Source organism: Myzus persicae, unplaced genomic scaffold (assembly GCF_001856785.1).
Source record: "Myzus persicae strain clone G006 unplaced genomic scaffold, MPER_G0061.0, whole genome shotgun sequence".
Classification (NCBI taxonomy): domain Eukaryota; kingdom Metazoa; phylum Arthropoda; class Insecta; order Hemiptera; family Aphididae; genus Myzus; species Myzus persicae.
In genome coordinates, this window is record NW_019103863.1 from 22077 (window position 1) to 42603 (window position 20527).

Sequence of the window (20527 nt, forward strand, 5' to 3'; positions counted from 1 at the left end):
TTTCATTTATTATAACAATAATTATGATAATACAATAGTATGATTTTACCAACATCTAAATTTGTAAAAATTGGATACAAAATTTTAGTCTGATTAAAAATATTATAGATAAAATTACTATAAAAAAAATGTATTTGATATTTTATCACATAAGTATTTTTGTGTTGTATTATCATACAAAATTTGTACATAATATTTTGTTGTTAAAATTTACAAAATAAATAAAATATATATATAATGTCAGAAACAATAATAAAACAAAGATTTTCAACACAATTTTTAGAGAATAAATAATAAAATTTGTAGGACAGGTAACTAATCATACCAATGGAACTACTATTCTATCTTATAAATTATAAATAAACACATCACCAAAATAAATTACTAATGTGTAATGTGTTGTCTTAAAAATAAAATAAATTAATAATTAATTAATATTTTCTATCCGGGTCAGTACAATATGAATAATTATGACAATATATTCATAATGTACTATACAGTACACACAACCTGCTGAAATCGAAATGGATTGGCAATGTGGAATGTGTTGAATGATATTTTGTTACTCTTTATATCTCTCATCAAATGACAACAAACATCCAATTGCACCAAAGTAACCCTGAAAATGATAAATTGAATAATAATAGTTGCATTTAGAAGAGATAAATACACACACATATACATTCACTACTAATACTCACTAGTATCACTAGGTGGGGGAAGGTTAAGGTTATAAACAATCATGCAAATTACCTAAATATATATTTTATTTTGTATACATCTATTTTAATTGTTTTTATTAGTTTTGTACAGCTAGCTCACAATGTTAAATGAGTAATTTATTAAATGTATATTACAAGAAGTCTGGCTCATAAATGTAAAAATAAAGATAATATGAAAAAGAAAAAAGAAAACTAATTATCAATACAATTATAAATCATTGTGTAATGGCCTTGTTAAATATGCGTCGTTTAATTATAGAATATTTTATATTTAAAACATGAACGACATTAAATATATTATTATGCATGTCATAAACTAGCAACTATTTTAAAGATTAAATGTTTTACCTCATGGTTTAAAAATATAGCTTTCTGCGAACCATTTGACCAATAATCCATAGCATGTGACAATAATTTCATTGATATTGGGTTTACACGCAGAAAATTACCAACAAAACACACCTTAAAAAAAATTATAATTTTAATTTCATTGCTAATCCTTGTCAAAATAAATTAGAATTAATTACTCTATCAATTCTTTCATTTAATGCACACATTCTTGCAATCGATGCAATGTTGTTTGTAATAGTAACTAAAGTCGCTCTAGCCAAATCTTCTCTAGACACCTGGGCACGTTTCTCCTTAGAGTTCATATGGCCAAAACTATAACAAAAATATAGTTAGTTAACTAAAAAATTACACAATAATTATTTTTATTACCTGCTAGCAACAAGTTCTCCAGGCAGCCCAAATCTACTGTAACTACCTCCATAGATATCTCGAACCAATTTATCAACTTTAACATTATCACCATTTGCAGCCAATTCAATTGCCTCATCAAATGTATTACAGCCAGTCAACAAACTACACAGTCCCAAAAACGTACCACCTCCTATACTGAAATTGCAACAAAATAAGTTTTTAAAAAATATTTTATAATGATACACAATACAATTAATTCAATTTGAATGTGATTCGTCTTTACTAACCTCGTTCCAGATATTCTCTTATAATTATTTGGACCATAAACTGCCAATACACTTACACCAGAGCCTATATTCACAACCTACCAACCATAGACAATAATATTAATATACACTCACAATAACGGGTTAATATGTAATTATTATTTGTAATGTTGATTATACATACAATAAATGGATATTTATTATACTGGAATGTGTACTCTTGTGTTGAACACTGCTCGTCTTCAGTGCATTGTGACCAAAAATAACATTCGTTATTATTTGCAGCTACTGTAAATAATAAGCCACGAATCAGACTATCCAGTTCATCACATTTACACAGCTTTAAATTCAATTCCTGTAAAAAAATAAATCCATTATTAAAATAACTGTCGATAAAGTTATTTTGTTAAACTTTTATTTTGTATAGCTTATACATATGTCATTTGAGTAGCATTTAATGTTGACATAAGATATTTTAATCAAATCAAATTTAATTTAATATACTTAATAATAGATACATATAATCAAATATGTAAAAACAATTATATAATATTTAATTAGATATGGTTTAAATGCAGGATAGTGATTATTTCAAATAACATGAGTATTATCTGAACAGCATTACGTAAAACAAAACCAGAACATATCAATGTAATTTTTTAAAGAATTATATTCAGACTTATTGCCAATAAATGAAATACAATTTCAATGCAAACTAGTTTTTCTGATGTACTTAAAAACTGTATCAACTACAGTAAGTATACAATCAATTATGTGGAGACTTTTTGAAAATAATATTCAAAAGTCAAAAATCAAGTTGTTATTAATTTAATAAGAAGGGATAATTATATAAGAAACTAACTATATATAGTTACTAACAATTATCTAGGATAATAATGCATATCATTTATTATTGATTTATATGAATTAAAACAATAAGAACAATCATCCAATATTGAAATTTACAGAAATCATTAATAGTTATATTAAATTAAATATGTATATTTATGTTTCATTGGTAAAAATTTTCTGATGAAAAACATAATTTATTTTTAAGGTTTTTAAACAGATTTTAAAATTTAACTAATTTAAACTTAGCATAATTTAATTTAGTATTTGACATACTTAAATTTAAGTATGTGTAAAATTATTGTTAGATACCTAATTAATTTGAGTATTACACAAAAAGGAAATTGAACGATAAAATGGTGAAAAAATGATTTAAAATGTAGTATGGTTTTAGATTTAATAACATAGATAACATCATATAATTCATATTAAGAGGACACCATACCCACATTTTATGTCATATTTTACCAACCTACTACAACTTATAAAATTTGTGTTTAGCAGTTCCGATTTGTGGGATAGCCTTTAACTATAAAGAGAATTGACATATTATCAAACTTAAAGGTAAGAACATTATCCGTGATTTTCTGTAGGGTTTTAAGCAAATTATGAATATGTAAAATATAACAATTTAAAAATTCTCATAACTATAATGTTCTTACCTAATAACTTTAGGTTTGATTATAGGATCAATTACCTCTATTATTAAAGATAGTTACAAAAAATTAGACTTGTTGAACATACATTTGTTGGGTGTATATCTGTAAGACAGGCACAACACACGTGGGGTAAAGAAAAATACCTATATATTTCAATTAATAGAAAAAAAATTTTATGAACCAAAAGTTTTAATGAATCTGTTAAATTAACATAATATAAAGAAACACAATTTTATAAGGATAATATAATAAACTTGAGCCTTACATTTTTAAAAATGTCTTCAAATTTGAATGCTCCACCACCAGTAGCACAAACAGTAGATACACTAGCTGCCATACCTTTCTTCTTGGATAGATCCAAAAAATTGTTCATTTCACTAGTGGGGAATCTGATGAAATGCAATGTACCTATCCTGTTGCAGATTTGTACATTATCCATCTGTGAACAAATCACCAATTGTAAAAATGAGATCTGTAGAAATAAAAAAATAAAAAATTAATGCTCACCTGTTGGTGTGCATCTCTGTGTCCAGATTTTCCGTAAGCAGAATTCTTAGTCAAATATTTGGTAACATTGGACAAGAGTTGGGTTTCATCTTCAGTTTGTGCTGTAATCGAGTCTTTTGGTTCGAAAAATACGAGTTTTGATAATGTTCCGCCTATATCCATACCAAACCATGGCATAGCTAACAACCAAAACAAAACATGCTATTATATTCAAACTACAATTTTATTTTATTTGTAATAAATTATTAGGTATATATAAATACAAGGCGGGGATTAACGAGTTAAAAAATTAAAGTTAAGTTTAAAAGTTTATTTAATTTTAATTTTTAAGCTTACAAGTTACTTATAGATTATCATTAGCTTAACTATTATCTTACTAAATTAATTGTTGAAGTAACACGAAATCAAAGAATTTATTTTTAATTTTAAGAAGCAAGGTAAGTTAATTTATTTTGTTTTCAATTTTATTACATTTTACTATTTTGTTTTCATGTCAAAAAATGTACAGTGAATTGTTTTAAGTTAAAAGTTTTATATTTTTCCAATTTAACTTATTAGATACGTCATAGGTGACTATCATTCTTTTTTTAGAAACAAAAAACTTCAATAAAATACATACTATATGGAAATACCGTATAAAGTACAAGTAATATAGACTTTAATTTAGTTTTGGGTTAGTAAAATATAAAATACGCTAAAATTAACTTTTTTGTAACTTAATAATAAATTTAAAAACATGTGTAAACTTTTATAACTTCACTGAGTTAAACAAAAATGAAATTAACTTTTAACGTTTTCTTATTGATGCATATTAACTTAACTGAGTTAAAAAAATCATTAACTTGACCAGCCTTGCATACATATTATTATTTACTCAAAGTTCTATAGGTAGGTATGGATAAATTGTTTCACGCTTTATTAAAAGATATTATGTCATTACTCATTTACTATTTTTTTCTTATTATTACGTCTAGATCGAAGTCTTACAACAGATAAATTATTATTATGACATAAATCACGATGCCACAATTTACGAGTTTGTAAACTTCCACAGTCCTACTAAAAACATTTCAATAACTACCTATATAGTATATATACACTAGTCAGCCATCAGAACAATGCTATACTTTGCTTGTTATTATTGTTATTTAAAAATTCGGAAGATGGACCATTCGGTATAGACCAACAATTCTATAACAATGGTTAACGCTCACATATGTAGTAGCAATATTTTTTTTTTTATCTAAGAATTTTATTTTATTGCTTTTACTTTTCTGCTCACAAGAAGTTGAACCATTTTAGATTCTGAACGGAATGATTTTACAATGAGTGTTGTATTATTTTTATTTTATGTCTGTAGGTACTCATACACAATATACCTATTATGTGTAGTAGAAATAATGTTTCGATTTTCAACTTTGAAGGTGATTACTGATACTAAATTGGATCTAATATTATAAAGTTTATACATTTAAGAGGTAAAAATTAAAAATTAATGGTATGTTTCAAAAATAATCAAGAACAAAAAAAAATTAAGGAGAACGGATATTTGTACACACTGCAAAATTATTTGATACAACTCAACTACGAATAATCTAAAATACTTGAAAATGTCACAATGTTTATACCAGCATTTTCTATACATGATAAGACTTTCAAAATATTTTAACGTTTATTTTTGAGTTTTTTTATATACTTTATACATATAGGCATTTGATATTTTTTTTATAAATTTCAGTAAACAAATTTCGTTTAGTTAAACACCTTGAAAATTGAATACAAGGTTCCTCATAAGCAGTTTATACTGAAATTAAAATATCTAAGTATATATTATAAATATAATTTTTTTTTAAATTTGAAGTTCAAATTTGGACGAAATCAATATTTAAACGAAGAATAATGATTTTAGTTATTTTGCTGCACAATTCAAAATAATTTCATAAGACTTCTACGTATATTATTAGATTTAAATACACATTTACATTTTTACAACATTAAGATTTATTTTATGCTATTGCCTATTTATAGTTTATACTGTATTACTAATAGTAAAATAAATTACTATAATAATTAACAACAACCTAATATTTATTCTTATATGATAAAAGGATGACAGATCGTCTTCGCACAGAATCGTTTTTCTTAGGCAATAATTTATCATTGAATTCAAACTTAACACATCCATTACAATGAAATACTCGAATTCTACTGTACAGTAGAGCAGTTTCCTACTTTTCCACTTTTTTATGTTTATTTTATATTATAATATGATATTACATATCAAACACAATATATTTCAAATAAGTACGTTTCATAAATAACTCATAATTATGTACTTATTACATGTGAGCGCAGTGTGCTTCTTCATCGATAACACTTATAAACTATAATGCATACCTGCAAAGTGTATCGAACGTGAATAATATTATATAGACCACCAGTAAACGCTACTTTGTATTGTATTTGTATAATACAATATTTATATACAATATACGCAGTCGTAGTATCTGTGTATATAAGCAGCTGACGCCTTTCGTTTTAATAACTGTTATCACAAACTAATATAATACTCAATAATATTAACTGGATAATATGATAAATGGTTACAGTGTCAAGCAGGCGTTTTATAACAATAATAATACGAAAAAGAAGAAAGTTTGGAACTCGCTAGTTGTAATATACATATCCTCTTCAGACAGAAAATTACAAAAGAATTTGGACATTTTGACCAATCGGAGAAGTCTCAATTACGCACATTCGATTGAGTAGCCCACCGCCGCCAACTACCATTGAATAACCCCCCAACTACTGTCTAAAACAGGTTTCAACATTTCCTGTAGTAAAAATGTGAACAGGCCAAATACAGATGAAAACATCAATGGAGAGAAGTATGCGTGATGCGTAACCTTCGCAATACTACGGAGTACGGATATAGTTTTGTGTTATTTTACACGATAGTAAAAACAGTATCATGTACATAATAAATAATTGGAAAAATAAACTTTTATTTCAAGGCAATCCACAAATAATTATAAAATGTAAGCAGCTATTCGTAATAGCCAATAGGTAATTGGCCAAGTAATAAATGATAACACATACTATACTCTAACATACATATACCTAGTAAATTAAGACCGAGACAAAAGCATCTTACTTTTAATAATGATAAATTTTCATTTTAAATGATAAATTCAATAATATATTTTTGAAGTTACATATAAATATCACAACAGTTTCACTTTTTATAAATTATTATTATTATTTTTTTTTTTTAATCAAAAAGTTTTGGCACGACCAACAGCTATAGAGTTCTACTTTCCTAAAAATCTACTCAATTAATCATTCTCGGAGTGGCCCTTTCAGAATATCAACTGTTTGAGTTCATCGACCCTATAGATACCTACAAACTACTGGTAAAGAAAATTTCAAATGACCCATTTAATTGTTTTGATTTAACTACGAATGTTTTATAATTATTAAGTTGTAAATTCAGCATGCTTATTACTATTAGGTATCATAAACTATTCCAAAAAGTCATCAAACCTCCCTTGGTCCACCAGTCTACCCATTTAATGAAATCCGCTCATAATCTGATTCATATATATTATTATAATATAATACGTACATTATATATTGTATGTAAGTTATTTAGTTATAAGTATATAATGTTAACCAATGCTTTTTTTAATATTCACTATCTATAGCTTTTCTGTAAGTCAAATATTAATTGTGGGTCTCTTTAGGATTCTAAGTGGAACAAGGAAACTACATTTTAAAATCAAACATTTGTTCATTATTTTAGAGGTCTTCTATTTACTAAGTTTCAAGTCCCACTGTCAATTTAAAATAAAATAATTGAACACTGTTGGTACATCAGATGGACATGTGCATCATGGCATGCTGCTAACATTTGCAGAAAAAATGTGTGAAAAATTAAAATTTAATACAATAGTATCTAGGCACTCTAAAATAGTTAGATGAACAAAACAGAAATTTATAGTAACAAGTTTCTTACAGTAAAAATGTTCCAATAAATGATTTAATTATTACAAATACGGCATATGTGAATGCGGTGAACATCAGACAATGAATACTTAGTCATCTATATCACGAACCCAACAAAATACAACAAGGATTCCTAGTACACAAGTGAATACAAACGCTTTATAGATGTAGCACATTGGATACAATATATGATTTGACAAAGTACCGTTCGTTACGGATTAAGATTGATGAGACTTATTTTTATTTAAAATATTATTTACTGACATTGTCCGGTATACATTAAAATTTGTTAATTTTTTATTTGTTGACACATAGTTATTACTTTTATTATTAAATTTAATCTGTGAATTATTGGCAAGTCAACCCGGACACGAGAAGAAGAAAATTATTACAGCGGTTCCAAGTACAACGCACTTCTAAAGCACACGGCTAAATCACCAACCTGTAAGAGTGATCTCCTAAATAAGATCCAGATACATTTTTAATTATAGATCTGTATTATACTACGATAGGTACTACTACAGTATTTCGTATATTAGTGTTTATAATCAATGGTACTACTAATACGACTTTTTTTTAGATCGAGAAACTAAAATATTATAATAGCGCATTAAATATTTGGTCGTCGATAATTTTACACACTCCGTATTCTCTATTCATATAGTTTTACTCGAAAATATCAATTTTAAATATCCTATTTCAATACTGGATAATGAATTTCAGAACCAATCAAACATTCATTGTATATGAAATACCTACTCTTAATATACGTCATACAACAGAACCATAATTAACATAATTCATCGCGAAATATGCATAAGCATACAATGGTAATTATACGAATACAATACGAATATTATAAGATGATCATGTCGTTACAAACAAGAGAATTTAATAATGAAAGAGTATAATATAGGTAGGTTCACTGAATTGAGGATAGCTAATACATACACAAGTTGATATACTTTTGTAATTATAGTTATTAAAATGAATTAATATTTAAAAACAATAAAACTGAACACATGAACTATTATTTTAAAGCATTTTAGATTCTGAGTAAAACACGGAAATTATTAGTTTAAAGCTAATAATAATATGTTTATGTATTTTTACGAGTTTTTTCTGTTAAAACTCTTTAGGATAGTACATTAGTTTTCTTTATTGACTACTTAATACAAGATTGTATTGGTAAGTCTTATTTAAATTGTATAGTAAGTACCTAGTTTTTAGAAAATAAAAAAATGAAGAGGACGGTATACCCGTATGTGATTGTCTCCATGTACAACATAGCAAAAATTGTTTCATGAAGGCAAGAACCACTCAGGCTGTAGTCCAAGTTAAGCAACCAAATTTTCACACTAGAAATAGGAAGATATTGACTTTGCAGTGTTGTTAATAATTTTTCGATATCATGATTACGCAAGAAGTTCTTATTGTTTAAAAATGTATTATTTTTGAGTTTTTCAAACTTGAAACCCTTTTTTTTTAGTTCTGATATTGGAAAATAAAAAATAACGTTGCATTTCCAATGTTTTCTTCTTTATAGTGTGAATATTTGATTGCTAATCTTGGACTACTGCCTGAGTAGTTCTTACCAGCGAACAACCGTTTTTGCTATGTCTTACATTTGAAATACGAAGACAATACAAAAGGATAAAGCGTCCTCATAATACAAAACTTACAATTTTAAAAAGCACAATAATACAATTTTAGATTTTATAAACTCGTTATAAATGTTCATTGAATAAAAGTAATTTACATTAGGTATAGTCGGTACATAAATAATGCAGTAAAAAGCAAGGAAAGGAATGAAAATAATGTAATATTAATATTGTAGGTAAGATAAAAGTATTTTATGGATTATAAAACTAATTCTATTTCATTTTTTTTTTCATATATATAGGTAATGCTTGTACACGAATTCCTCGTTATTTTAGTAGTAGACTGGTGCCTAAGTTTCAAACATTTCCTGTTTGGATGCCTGTTCGCTTTCAAATTTAATACTATGTTCATATGCATGCATGTTCTCACATGTTTCTTGTAACCCCGTAATAGTTATCCGGTTTATACGTGTTTCGTAATCGTTTACGGTTATGCCTAATTAGTGAATACGGAGATATTGTAATTCTCAATGTTGAATTTATTTTATTTCAAATCTATGAATAATCAACTAAAATCCTATAGCCTTTAGATAAGACAAATGCACATTTAGATTATCTAACTTATTTGTTGATATAAATGTTTACAAGATTGTATTCTTGTTCTATAAATTACATTTAAAAGGTATCTCTATTTCATTTAAAATATTATCATTAGAGGCATTGAGTATGCATGTATTATGCAATACATAATCAATGCTAGAGGATAATCAAAAGTTATAACCCAAAAGAAACAAACTAAATGTTATTATTTTTTGACATAAAATAAATAAAAAATAACCTACTTACCTATCTTTATAGAAATTAATTATGATACCTACATAAAATTATATATCTAGACGCTAGACGTGTATTAGTGGCTAAGTACATACATTGCTAGTAGTAAGTATATTATAAATATATTTAAATAAGAAGCATAACAAAATATTTAGAGATACAAGTTAAATACCACAATACCCATCATGCCTAATTATACTAGAAAAACTGAACTTTTTAAAAATGTATTCAACTCGTTGCATTCAATAATGACAGCTTATATTAAAATGTGATTTCACATTGTTTTTCAAGTTAAAGAAATATTAAATCTACGTAAGAAAATATAAAAATATAATTGCATAAAAAATTAACTAAAAGCAATAAATTATTTTTCCAATAGTAAATATTGTAAATAAGTTTAAACAAATGATAAATATTTAAAAAGGGTTATAACAGTGTAAAAAATACGAGTTCAACTTTGAATCTTTATAACTTAAAATATATAAATGACAGACAAGGTTTTATTTGGCAGTATTTTTTTAAAATAATAAATAAATGTATACTAAAACTATCATAATAATGCAACAATGCAACATATTTTAAAATTCATTATAAACAAAAAAAAGTTAAATAAAGGAGAAAATTATGAAAAAGTTGACTTTGAGCATGCATTTTATAAATATAGAAAATATATTGCGGCACATATAAAATAAACTGATTCAAAATACTCAACTAATTGTCGACCAAAATTAATTTTAATAAAAAAAATCAGATTACTTACGTGGGACTGTACCATTAAAATGGTTCTTGTGCATTGACATGCCATTGGATAAAGAATTTGATATTACTGTGGTGTGGCTCTGTTCCATTGTTTGCAAAGATGAACACTCTTTACAAGTATAAGGACCCATGGTAAATACCTGAAGGAAAATAAGGTAAAAAAAATTGAATAAAAACCAAAGTAAAAGTAGATTTATGTTATCAACATTTATAAATTTAATGTAAGACAGGAAGCACTCCTTTCCTATCGGAAGACTGGCATAATGGTAGCTGGTAACTAAAATATGATGGTAATGATTTAGGCAAAGTAATACATTGAGGTGGTGGGGAGAGGGAATTCCTATTGCCCATATGAAAGACGATAAATTAGTTTTATTAACACGCACCTAAGCATCTTAAGGAGAAATTACCGTGCAAAATTATACATAATATGGTACATAGCTATAATTTCAAAATAGAATTTAATTCATTAAAATAATCTTAAGCATTATATAATTATATACTCTATATTATAATTTAAAAATATTACATAAAAATATAGGATTTATTTATTTGTATTAATAATGCATTATATTACATAGTTTTCAAAATTAATTAATTATGGCCATAAAAATTTTTAATCAATAATATTGAGTAATATTGTTACTGTTTAATACTAAAAGTAATGTAGACTGATTTATTATTTTTTTTTATAATAGTCAGCGTAATTAAAAAATTAAATTAAGAGCAAACGACTTGGCGATTTAAATAAATGTTTGTTAAAGACGACAATAGTATACGAATGTGTTTACATTATTTATCTGTCCAACTCCAAATCAAATTTACATTTAAAAGAATTCATACTTTGGTTAGTTTTAATACTAGAGTACATTGATCTATAATCAAATTGAAAGTCAAGAACGTAATATTTTCACCTTGGTTTGTCGTCATTTTTTTCGATTTCTTAATATTGTAAAACAAGTTATGTGCTTAAATTTTAATTCAGCAATAGGTAGTTAAAATACGTATACAAGGTACAAGTATGGCGGAGGAAATGATAAAATACAAATATTAAAACAGTCAATTCATTTAAAACTAGTTAATGCATCTAGTTACTAAAAAATCACTTTTACCATAATATAAAATTATCTATACCTTCCCTATACCACTATTAGGTACTACAATATTTCTAGAATTAGATTTTTATTTTTTTTAATAATTAACTTGCATTTAATGGTATGCTTATGTATTATCTATATTTATAGTTGTATAACAGAAACAAAATAAAATAACTGATATTTATCCAATGATAAATAAAATGTATTTTACTTATATAACAAATACTAGCATAAAATAATAATAAATTAATATACATATGAATCAAATATAATTTTTTATTTTAAATGGGGAGACTAAGAATATGTATTAAACAAAAAAAATCTTCAAATGTCTCAAGACTTAGTATTTGGTTTACCCATAAATGCTGCTCTCTCGTCGTAAAATTTAGTAGTAAAACTTGAGCAAATTAAGTAAAATGAAAAAAGTTATATTATCCATATGACGCAAAAAAACAACAAGTTAGCACATTAAGCCTTCGTAACAACATTAGAAATAGGCTGGCATTTAAAAACCATGATAAAATTAATTAATTTTTAGTCAGTTAGAGGTATTTTATAATCAAATTAATCGATTTTTCTTAGCAGTGTATTAAAATTAAATTAAAAAAACGGGAAACAACATTATTTGTAAATTTTCATACATTAAATTAAATTAAAACTATAATATTGACTATTGTAATATCTACCTCAAGCATAATGCTTAATACTCAAAGGTATAACCATAAGAAATTATTGTGATAATATAACAAGCACTACAACCTGTTTGAAGGAAAAGAGAGTGACCTTCATTCCATCAGCTGCAGCATGCGTGTATTAGGACTATGAACTTGGGATATTAAACGTAATTTCTATGAAAAATATTATGTTTAGAGGAATTTATTGTTAATAAATTATAAAAATATTAATAAAATCATCAGCTTGGTTAAAAGTTAAAATATCTACTAGAAATTTTGAAACATAGCGTAAGTACCTAACTTTTTAATTATGAAACACCCACTTCGATAAATTTTAGTATTTACTGCAGATACCTATATCACTATAATAATGTTTAAATAACCTCTTACATTTTTAATAGCTAATAATATATTAACAAATATTTATTTTATCATTCAATTAAATAATTATGAAATATTATAGCCTATGAGTAGACAATATAATATGAAGTTACATGTGTTTATCATTTTCTACCACCTAAATTAAAATTTTATAAGTTGTGTTTGTTTTTTTCAATTTATGCTAATTTAAATTATAAACAATTATTAATTATTATTATAGTTAAATAGCCTTTTAATAAAATAGTTAAATCATAAATTTACTAAAACATACTCTGAATTCTTAATAAGTATCTTTAAAATTATACTTCACACAATACTAAAGTACTTGGTACAAATTGTGCAATATAGAATTAAATCAAAATTGAAAATTACTAGTTTCTACAGAATTATGTTATGGTGCTGATAAATTAAAATCAAGTGTATTATTTTTAAGTTTATTTACTGATGTAATAAAATAATGTACAGAAATTTATCAATCGAATACAACTTACTATTTTTCACTTGATTGTCCAAATTTCTAAGAAACTCAAAGTGGAATAATTATTTTACCAGATAAGAGACGAAGGAAATCAACAATCACAACACAATCGAAACACGACCCTATGCGTTGCCGCATACATTGTCAACTGATAGTGCAATGGCAGATGTCTTTGCAAACGGTTTATAAATGAGCACATATCTAACAATCGAAACTATTCAATAAAAACTATCGATATTTTAAATATCAAACAAAAGTTGTATCGATATTTAGGATACGAATAAAATAATATCGATGTTTAAAGACAATCAATTATTTTGAACTAAAATGTATTATAAATTTATAAATCAATAACAAATTAAAAACAAATTATATCATGGTATCCTATTTTATTTAGTACACTATATTAACTACGGAAAAATATATAAAATCTTTAATTCGTAACTCACATTTTAAAGTGATATTTGCTTAAGCATATTTTATACAATTTAAAGCAACAACCAATTTTTTTATAATAACTATAACTATAGTAAAGCTATTATTTACGAAATTATATTTGTTAGCTAATATAAAATTGAGTTATTTTGTTACCACAATGAAATAACTACATTTAAAAAACAATTGTTAATGCAACTGTCCTACTATACACAGACATACAGAACTATTAGTACATAAAACGTGTAATATAATTTTAAACAAATATACATTTTTAAAACAACAACCTACTTACTTAAAGGACATAGTTAATTATTCTAAATTCATGGATAACTTAAATAAAAAAAATTCAATGATATTAAACTTGTTTCAGTTAATTAATAATTTATACTGACAAAATTGTATGGTTAATTAAAAATTGAAATAGCTACCTACACCTAATTGTATTTTTTAAGTTTTAGTACATATAAAACAAATTTTTGCAATTTAGTTTATGTATATGTATATAATCTGATTTTAACATTTAATTATTATGTATTTATATTTTTAATATGATAAGCTACTTCCAATTTTAACTAGTGTATTTACAACTAGTGCGTATTTTTCGGCAGCGATGGAGGAGGGTGCTGGGTGTGCATTCGCACTTATGTTTTGTAAAAGGTATAAGCGCAATTAGGAGGGGCTTGAAAAAAGGCTTGACCTCCCAGTTTTATCCATAGACCCCCAGTCTTTTAACCATATTTTAGTATAATATATAAATGATCAGGGTCTGTGCTGCTAACAAAATGTTTTACCCTTCTCTCGCCTGACATAAATAAAATGAAAACGCCTATAATAAGTGTATTAAATCTGATATTAAGATAAAAATTTTTAATTTATTTTGTACTTTTTGAATAATTTTTGATTATGATCCGAAATTTGACCAACTACTAAGAAAAAATTAATAATAATAATCAATTATATTATAAAGAACAAATAATAATAATAATACAAAAGGTGGACAAATGGATACCGCTATGCAGTAAGCATGGTGTCGAGTGGGTCAATGTGAAGGATTTTCTAAATTTTAACTCAAAAATATGTGATAAATTTGCGTATACGAAAAACAAATCTGAGCGGAGTTAACCATATATCATAATATATTATAATTATATTGTGATTAATATTTATTTTACTAATATTATTATGGTAGGTAGATGGTTAATAATTATTGCCAAAACATTATAATTATTAAATTATTGATATTTAATTGTAACAGTATTGTGCCTCAGTGGCGTAGCCAGGGGGGAGGCTGAGAGGGCTGCAGCCCCCCCCCCCCCGAAATGTTAATAAAATTTAAAAATTATTTGAATGGTCTATGGTATTCGATCAAAAACTAAACCACCGCTGTGTAAAAAATTGATCAGCCCCCCCCCCCCGAAAAAAATCCTGGCTACGCCACTGTTGTGCCTATATTATATTGTTGTTGACTTTTGAATCAATACCGACTTAAAGTTTTAAGGTGTGATAAGTTTGTGGTTAATTAATAGACAATATAGCTTAAAATCTAAATATTATTAAGTCCCCATGAATAATATTCTCGAAAATAATTAAAAACGGTTTTTAAATGTGTACTTCAAATGTCTAAAAAAAGTAGAGTATCTTAAATATTTTTAAACAGCATAAATAACAACTTTTGAGGAACCATGTATTACATTTTCAATTTTTTTTTGAATGAGCAAAAAAAATAGTGTGGACAAAAAAATTAAAAAGTAGAAAATTTCAAATATATTATTAATAGCTCAAAATGATCATATTACGTAAAATATTATATAATAAACAGTCGATGAAAATTTTAAGTATCAATATGGTCATTTGTTTTTAAATCACAAAGAAATAAGAAAATTGATTTTGTCAAAAACTAGTTTTACTAAAAATTCCAGTTTTCTCCTATTTATTTTGTTTCCTACTTATTAAGAAAAGTACTGGGAACTTTTTAATTTCGACCAACTAAAATACTAATAAGATTCACCTCCTTTTAAATAAAATATCGAAGTTAAAAACTGAAGCATTTTTTCTATACTCTAAAAAGTGTTTTTTAACACAAAAAAAATCACACATTGTAAAACGAATACATTTATCACCACCCTCAGAATTTAAAACAACAATCCAAGGTGCTTAAAGTGATTACTGACAACAATTTACATCACATAAATTGTCGACTACCAACGGATATATACAGGTTTATAAATATAGATATTTGTGGCCTGGCAATGATTTTAATATGGCCTACAAACAATTAAAAACTGAAATGAAACGACTGATTTACAAATAAATTACAATTTGCATCCCCACTGCATCAATGTAAAAAAACAATTATATGAAAAAATAATTATTATCAGAATTACACGTCACTATTCAGATAAAACTAAATGCGACATCTAAGAATATATTTAAAGCCTTAAAGGTAATCAAAAACTGACGTGTTTGTAGTGCTGCAGATAAACGGAGTGTGTCATAATAATATTATGTATATTCTGCCACTGCGCATTGTTCAATTTCTAAGTGTATCATGATTGAAGACCATCATTATATAAAATACCATATTATAAACTACATTATCGATAACAATTTATTGATGAATTACGAACACGCAATACAATTTATCATCTTAAACATTTTAATTTACAATTTACTATAATAGTTAATAGCGTGTGAATTGATAATGTTTATAAAAACTTTAATCAAATCAATAATATAAATTTTTTTTTAAAGAAGTTTCTGTACTTATTTTAACAAGTATTACCTAAATTACCTTTATTGTTTTTAGATCTTTTTATCATATACACTGCATAACAATGGTTCAACTTTAATGTTTACAATACAGTTTTGTTATATAATATGATAAATACTATGTCAATATTCTAAACTTTTCAGTTAACTAATAAGTAATAACTCGAATATTAATCTACCAAACACTGCAATACCTATTGGCTATTATCCACACAGCTACACAAAACTTGATATTTACAATATACCTCATCATCTGCAGTATCACAAAGTATTTACTATTTACTAAGTTTCACTATACCAAATAATTTTGACCTTGAAAATGTCTGGACAGTCGTAAATAAAACCTGATTTCCAAAACGTAAATATGTAATTAAATTGTATACATTAGCTAAACAAAATCATGCAGACTGTGCAACACACTTATAATATTATATATAGGTATATTAATAAACACCTATAGTACCTACGTATATGCCAATGAGCTAAACAAGAAGTATACAGTAAGTAGTAACCATCACGAGTAGGACTCTCGACTAAACACTATAGTCTGTATGGAGAACTATACAATTTACTAACATACATAGAATTAAATGAATCATTTTTAACAAATTGCTAACTGTTCTTTATACTTGAAATCTGTTTTCATACATACAACTTCTTTGACGTCACTGGAATTTTGTTATTGTAACTATGAGAAAAACATTTTTCTATACTTACTAGACAATTATTTTTAAATTTAATGAACAAAACCTTATTCGAAAATTCTTAATAAATTACAATTAAAATTATCCGTAAATATATTGAGTAGGTCAGTGTGATGGATGTGTTAAATTTGAATACAATTACAAATTGTACGTACACAAATGTATACAGTATGTCTCACGGTGTCGCCTCTATTTCTAAGAATAATATATATTATAATACATAGTATAAATATTTAAATCAGGTACCTACTACAAGTAATTTATATTTTATCATTATTTACCCAATACAAAGAAAGTTCGACTTAATTTTTTTTATAAAAATCATTGGGTATATTATATTCTGAATTAGTACAAACAAAGAAAAACGTATAAAATACATTAAAAAGACTTTGTTCAAGCATACATTGTCTCCGTAATACTAACGCATAATTTATCAAAATATACGTCCAGCAGTTCCAATTTCGTGTTGTTTGCTTAAATATTAGAGTGATTTAGATTATCAAATTTAAATATAAATCTGAGTTGACTTATTGGTTTTTTACGATATTTTAATTTTTAAGTGAGTCTTGAGTGTGTAAATTATTTATATTTTGAAAATGTCTTTGTATATTATATAAAATATAATAATATACGCAAAAGTTTCAAGTCTCCACGAATATTTTTAAACCACAAAAAAATAACCAAAATCACAATTCTTTGTTTAAATATCTCATTTTGTCCAAATTTGAACATCGAGTCTATAAGGGAAAATTGTGATTATAGAATTGTATTATTATATTATTTAATTATTATTTAACTTAATTTTTTAGATTTTTAGATTTCAGTAAGAAATACCTATAAATTATGAGTTATAATTTAAGATAAACCTTGGATTAAATTTTCAATCATGAACCATAAAAAATGAACATTTTAAACACAAAATAATTTGTATATTTTCGTAAAGTTTGAAAAACCTATAAAGAAGTTTAGAAAAAAGGTACTGGTCTAACGTAGCTAAGAATTATACCATACATAAATTGAAAAAAAAAGCTAAAAAAGTCGAAAGTTAATAATACCTATAACTAGCACAAAAAGAGTTTAAATATTTGCATGTCTCGTAAATGCTAGAATGTTACATGGAAATTTTTGGTTTTACACCTAATAATCTAGATATATATACCATTAAATTACATTTCTCAAAAACACATAGATAGGCACATCAAAAAATTAATGTATAAATCTAGTAAAATTCAGCAATAATTGATATAAGTTTAACTCGGCATAGTGATGACTCTGGAGATGATGAAAATTGATTAAACATGTTCAAAACTTCAAAAGTATAAACAACAAATAACAACTTAAATGGGCATTGTCGAAACAGTATTCCGCAAAAATAAACATTTTTTTTAAAAAATAATGTTTATCAAACAATAAAAAAAACTAAGATCTTTTCCATTGAATAATAAAATGTTTCAGAATGTACTGTGTAGTTTACCTACTACTATATATTCTAATATAAAATGTTCATACACGCATATAGGTCTAATAAATATTAGATAAGGTTTATAATATTTTTCGTTTCTAGATTTAAAGCGGAACAAGGAAGCTTTAATACCTATAATAATCTTTATTATAGTGTGTCCATGACACTCTTTCCGGTAGAACATCACGAGCAGTATTCAAAAACTTTCCATCTAACCATTCTCTTGGTTGCAAACTGAACAAATATACTATTTCATAGAGGTCAATTTTAGAATTATTGTAAAGCTTCCGAAAAAATAACTAGTGAAATTATAACATTTGTTTTTTTGAATACATATAAGTGCTAAAGACCGGATTTATATGTTTTTACATGTCGTTACTGAGTGTATGCAGTCTTATGAGAATAACAAATATGGATGATTCGTCCAATTCCGAATTCGTAGGAAAAAGTTTTTTATACACATTTGAGAATATTTCATGAGTTAGGTAATATTCAGCTTATTTAACATATTGTGAAATATTTTCTTGATTGTAAGAACAAATTATTTATTTATTATTAATTTCAATATTACGAAAACCGGGAAATTTGTTTTTGAACGTACACAATTTTTTTTCGTATCATTTTGTAAAAAAAACAATGTTACAGCACCTATCATAAGTTGCCGTGCCTTTTACTAAACAAAGTGGGTGACCTGCAATGCTGGCAGTTGTTTTCAATTTGTTCAAAACGATAATATCAACGCATATGATTATCAAATATTCAGTTTTGCGCACTTTTGTAATAATGTATTTAAACGCGTTTGCGCGATTTTTAAGTTTTTAAAATTAACAAAATAAAAAAACAAGTTAATTTTAAAAAAGCAAGTGTGTAGGTATTTATCTAACTAATTAATTAAAGGAATGTTGTAAAACAAAAAATAAAAATTGCATTACTACAGTATATATGGATGTTCATTATTTTTTTTTTTTTTGATTTCTAAGAGAATATATTCAGAATATTTGAAGGTTTTATAGAGAGTATTAGCATCATGGTTAGCATTTCGGTGTTATAAGAGAATAGAAATCTGGTCTATACATATAACATATAGATTATTTGATAATTTATTTTAACTTAAAACTTTACTGAGAATTATTTATTTAGATTTTAGCGAATACCAGTATAACCATTTTTGAACCTTATAATTTCAAATGACAAAACATGCTCAAATAATTTTATATATATTCTTGTATTCATAATTCATAATATGTATTGCCAATTTTAGAAGTTTTTATGTAAATAATGTTTGAATTACTTTTTAAAAATAAAATAGAATATTTTGTATGGTCATTCAATATGATTAATAATTGGCTGTAGTCTATGAAAATTATTCCATTCAGAATTGATGAGAATATAAATATTTATTTTTATATTCATATTTATATAATTTGTGTTTTTAAGGTTGAAACTTGATATTTTAATACAAAGTTCAATAATTCCTTCATATTTTAATAATCACATTGTAAATAATGATCGTTTTAATATCAACATAAGAGGATACACCATAACTTGCATTTATTTTTCTTACTGTTAGAGCGTATCCATATTGTGCATCATAAGTATATATCACATACTGCAAGTAAT

At 25.4% G+C, this 20527-nt stretch overlaps 1 protein-coding gene across 1 annotated transcript; it reads right to left on the bottom strand.

Moving 5' to 3' along the window:
• Positions 1–427: 427 nt before the first annotated feature.
• On the bottom strand, positions 428–12805 carry LOC111035571 (pantothenate kinase 3). Its single transcript, XM_022317245.1, has 10 exons — positions 12761–12805; positions 10906–11044; positions 3706–3884; positions 3464–3637; positions 1875–2045; positions 1712–1788; positions 1443–1619; positions 1250–1385; positions 1071–1184; positions 428–619 (listed from the first exon to the last, which is right to left on the bottom strand). Exons 1-10 carry the CDS (start codon positions 12788–12790, stop codon positions 563–565), a joined length of 1254 nt encoding a protein of 417 aa, XP_022172937.1. The 5' UTR covers positions 12791–12805; the 3' UTR covers positions 428–562.
• Positions 12806–20527: the final 7722 nt, after the last annotated feature.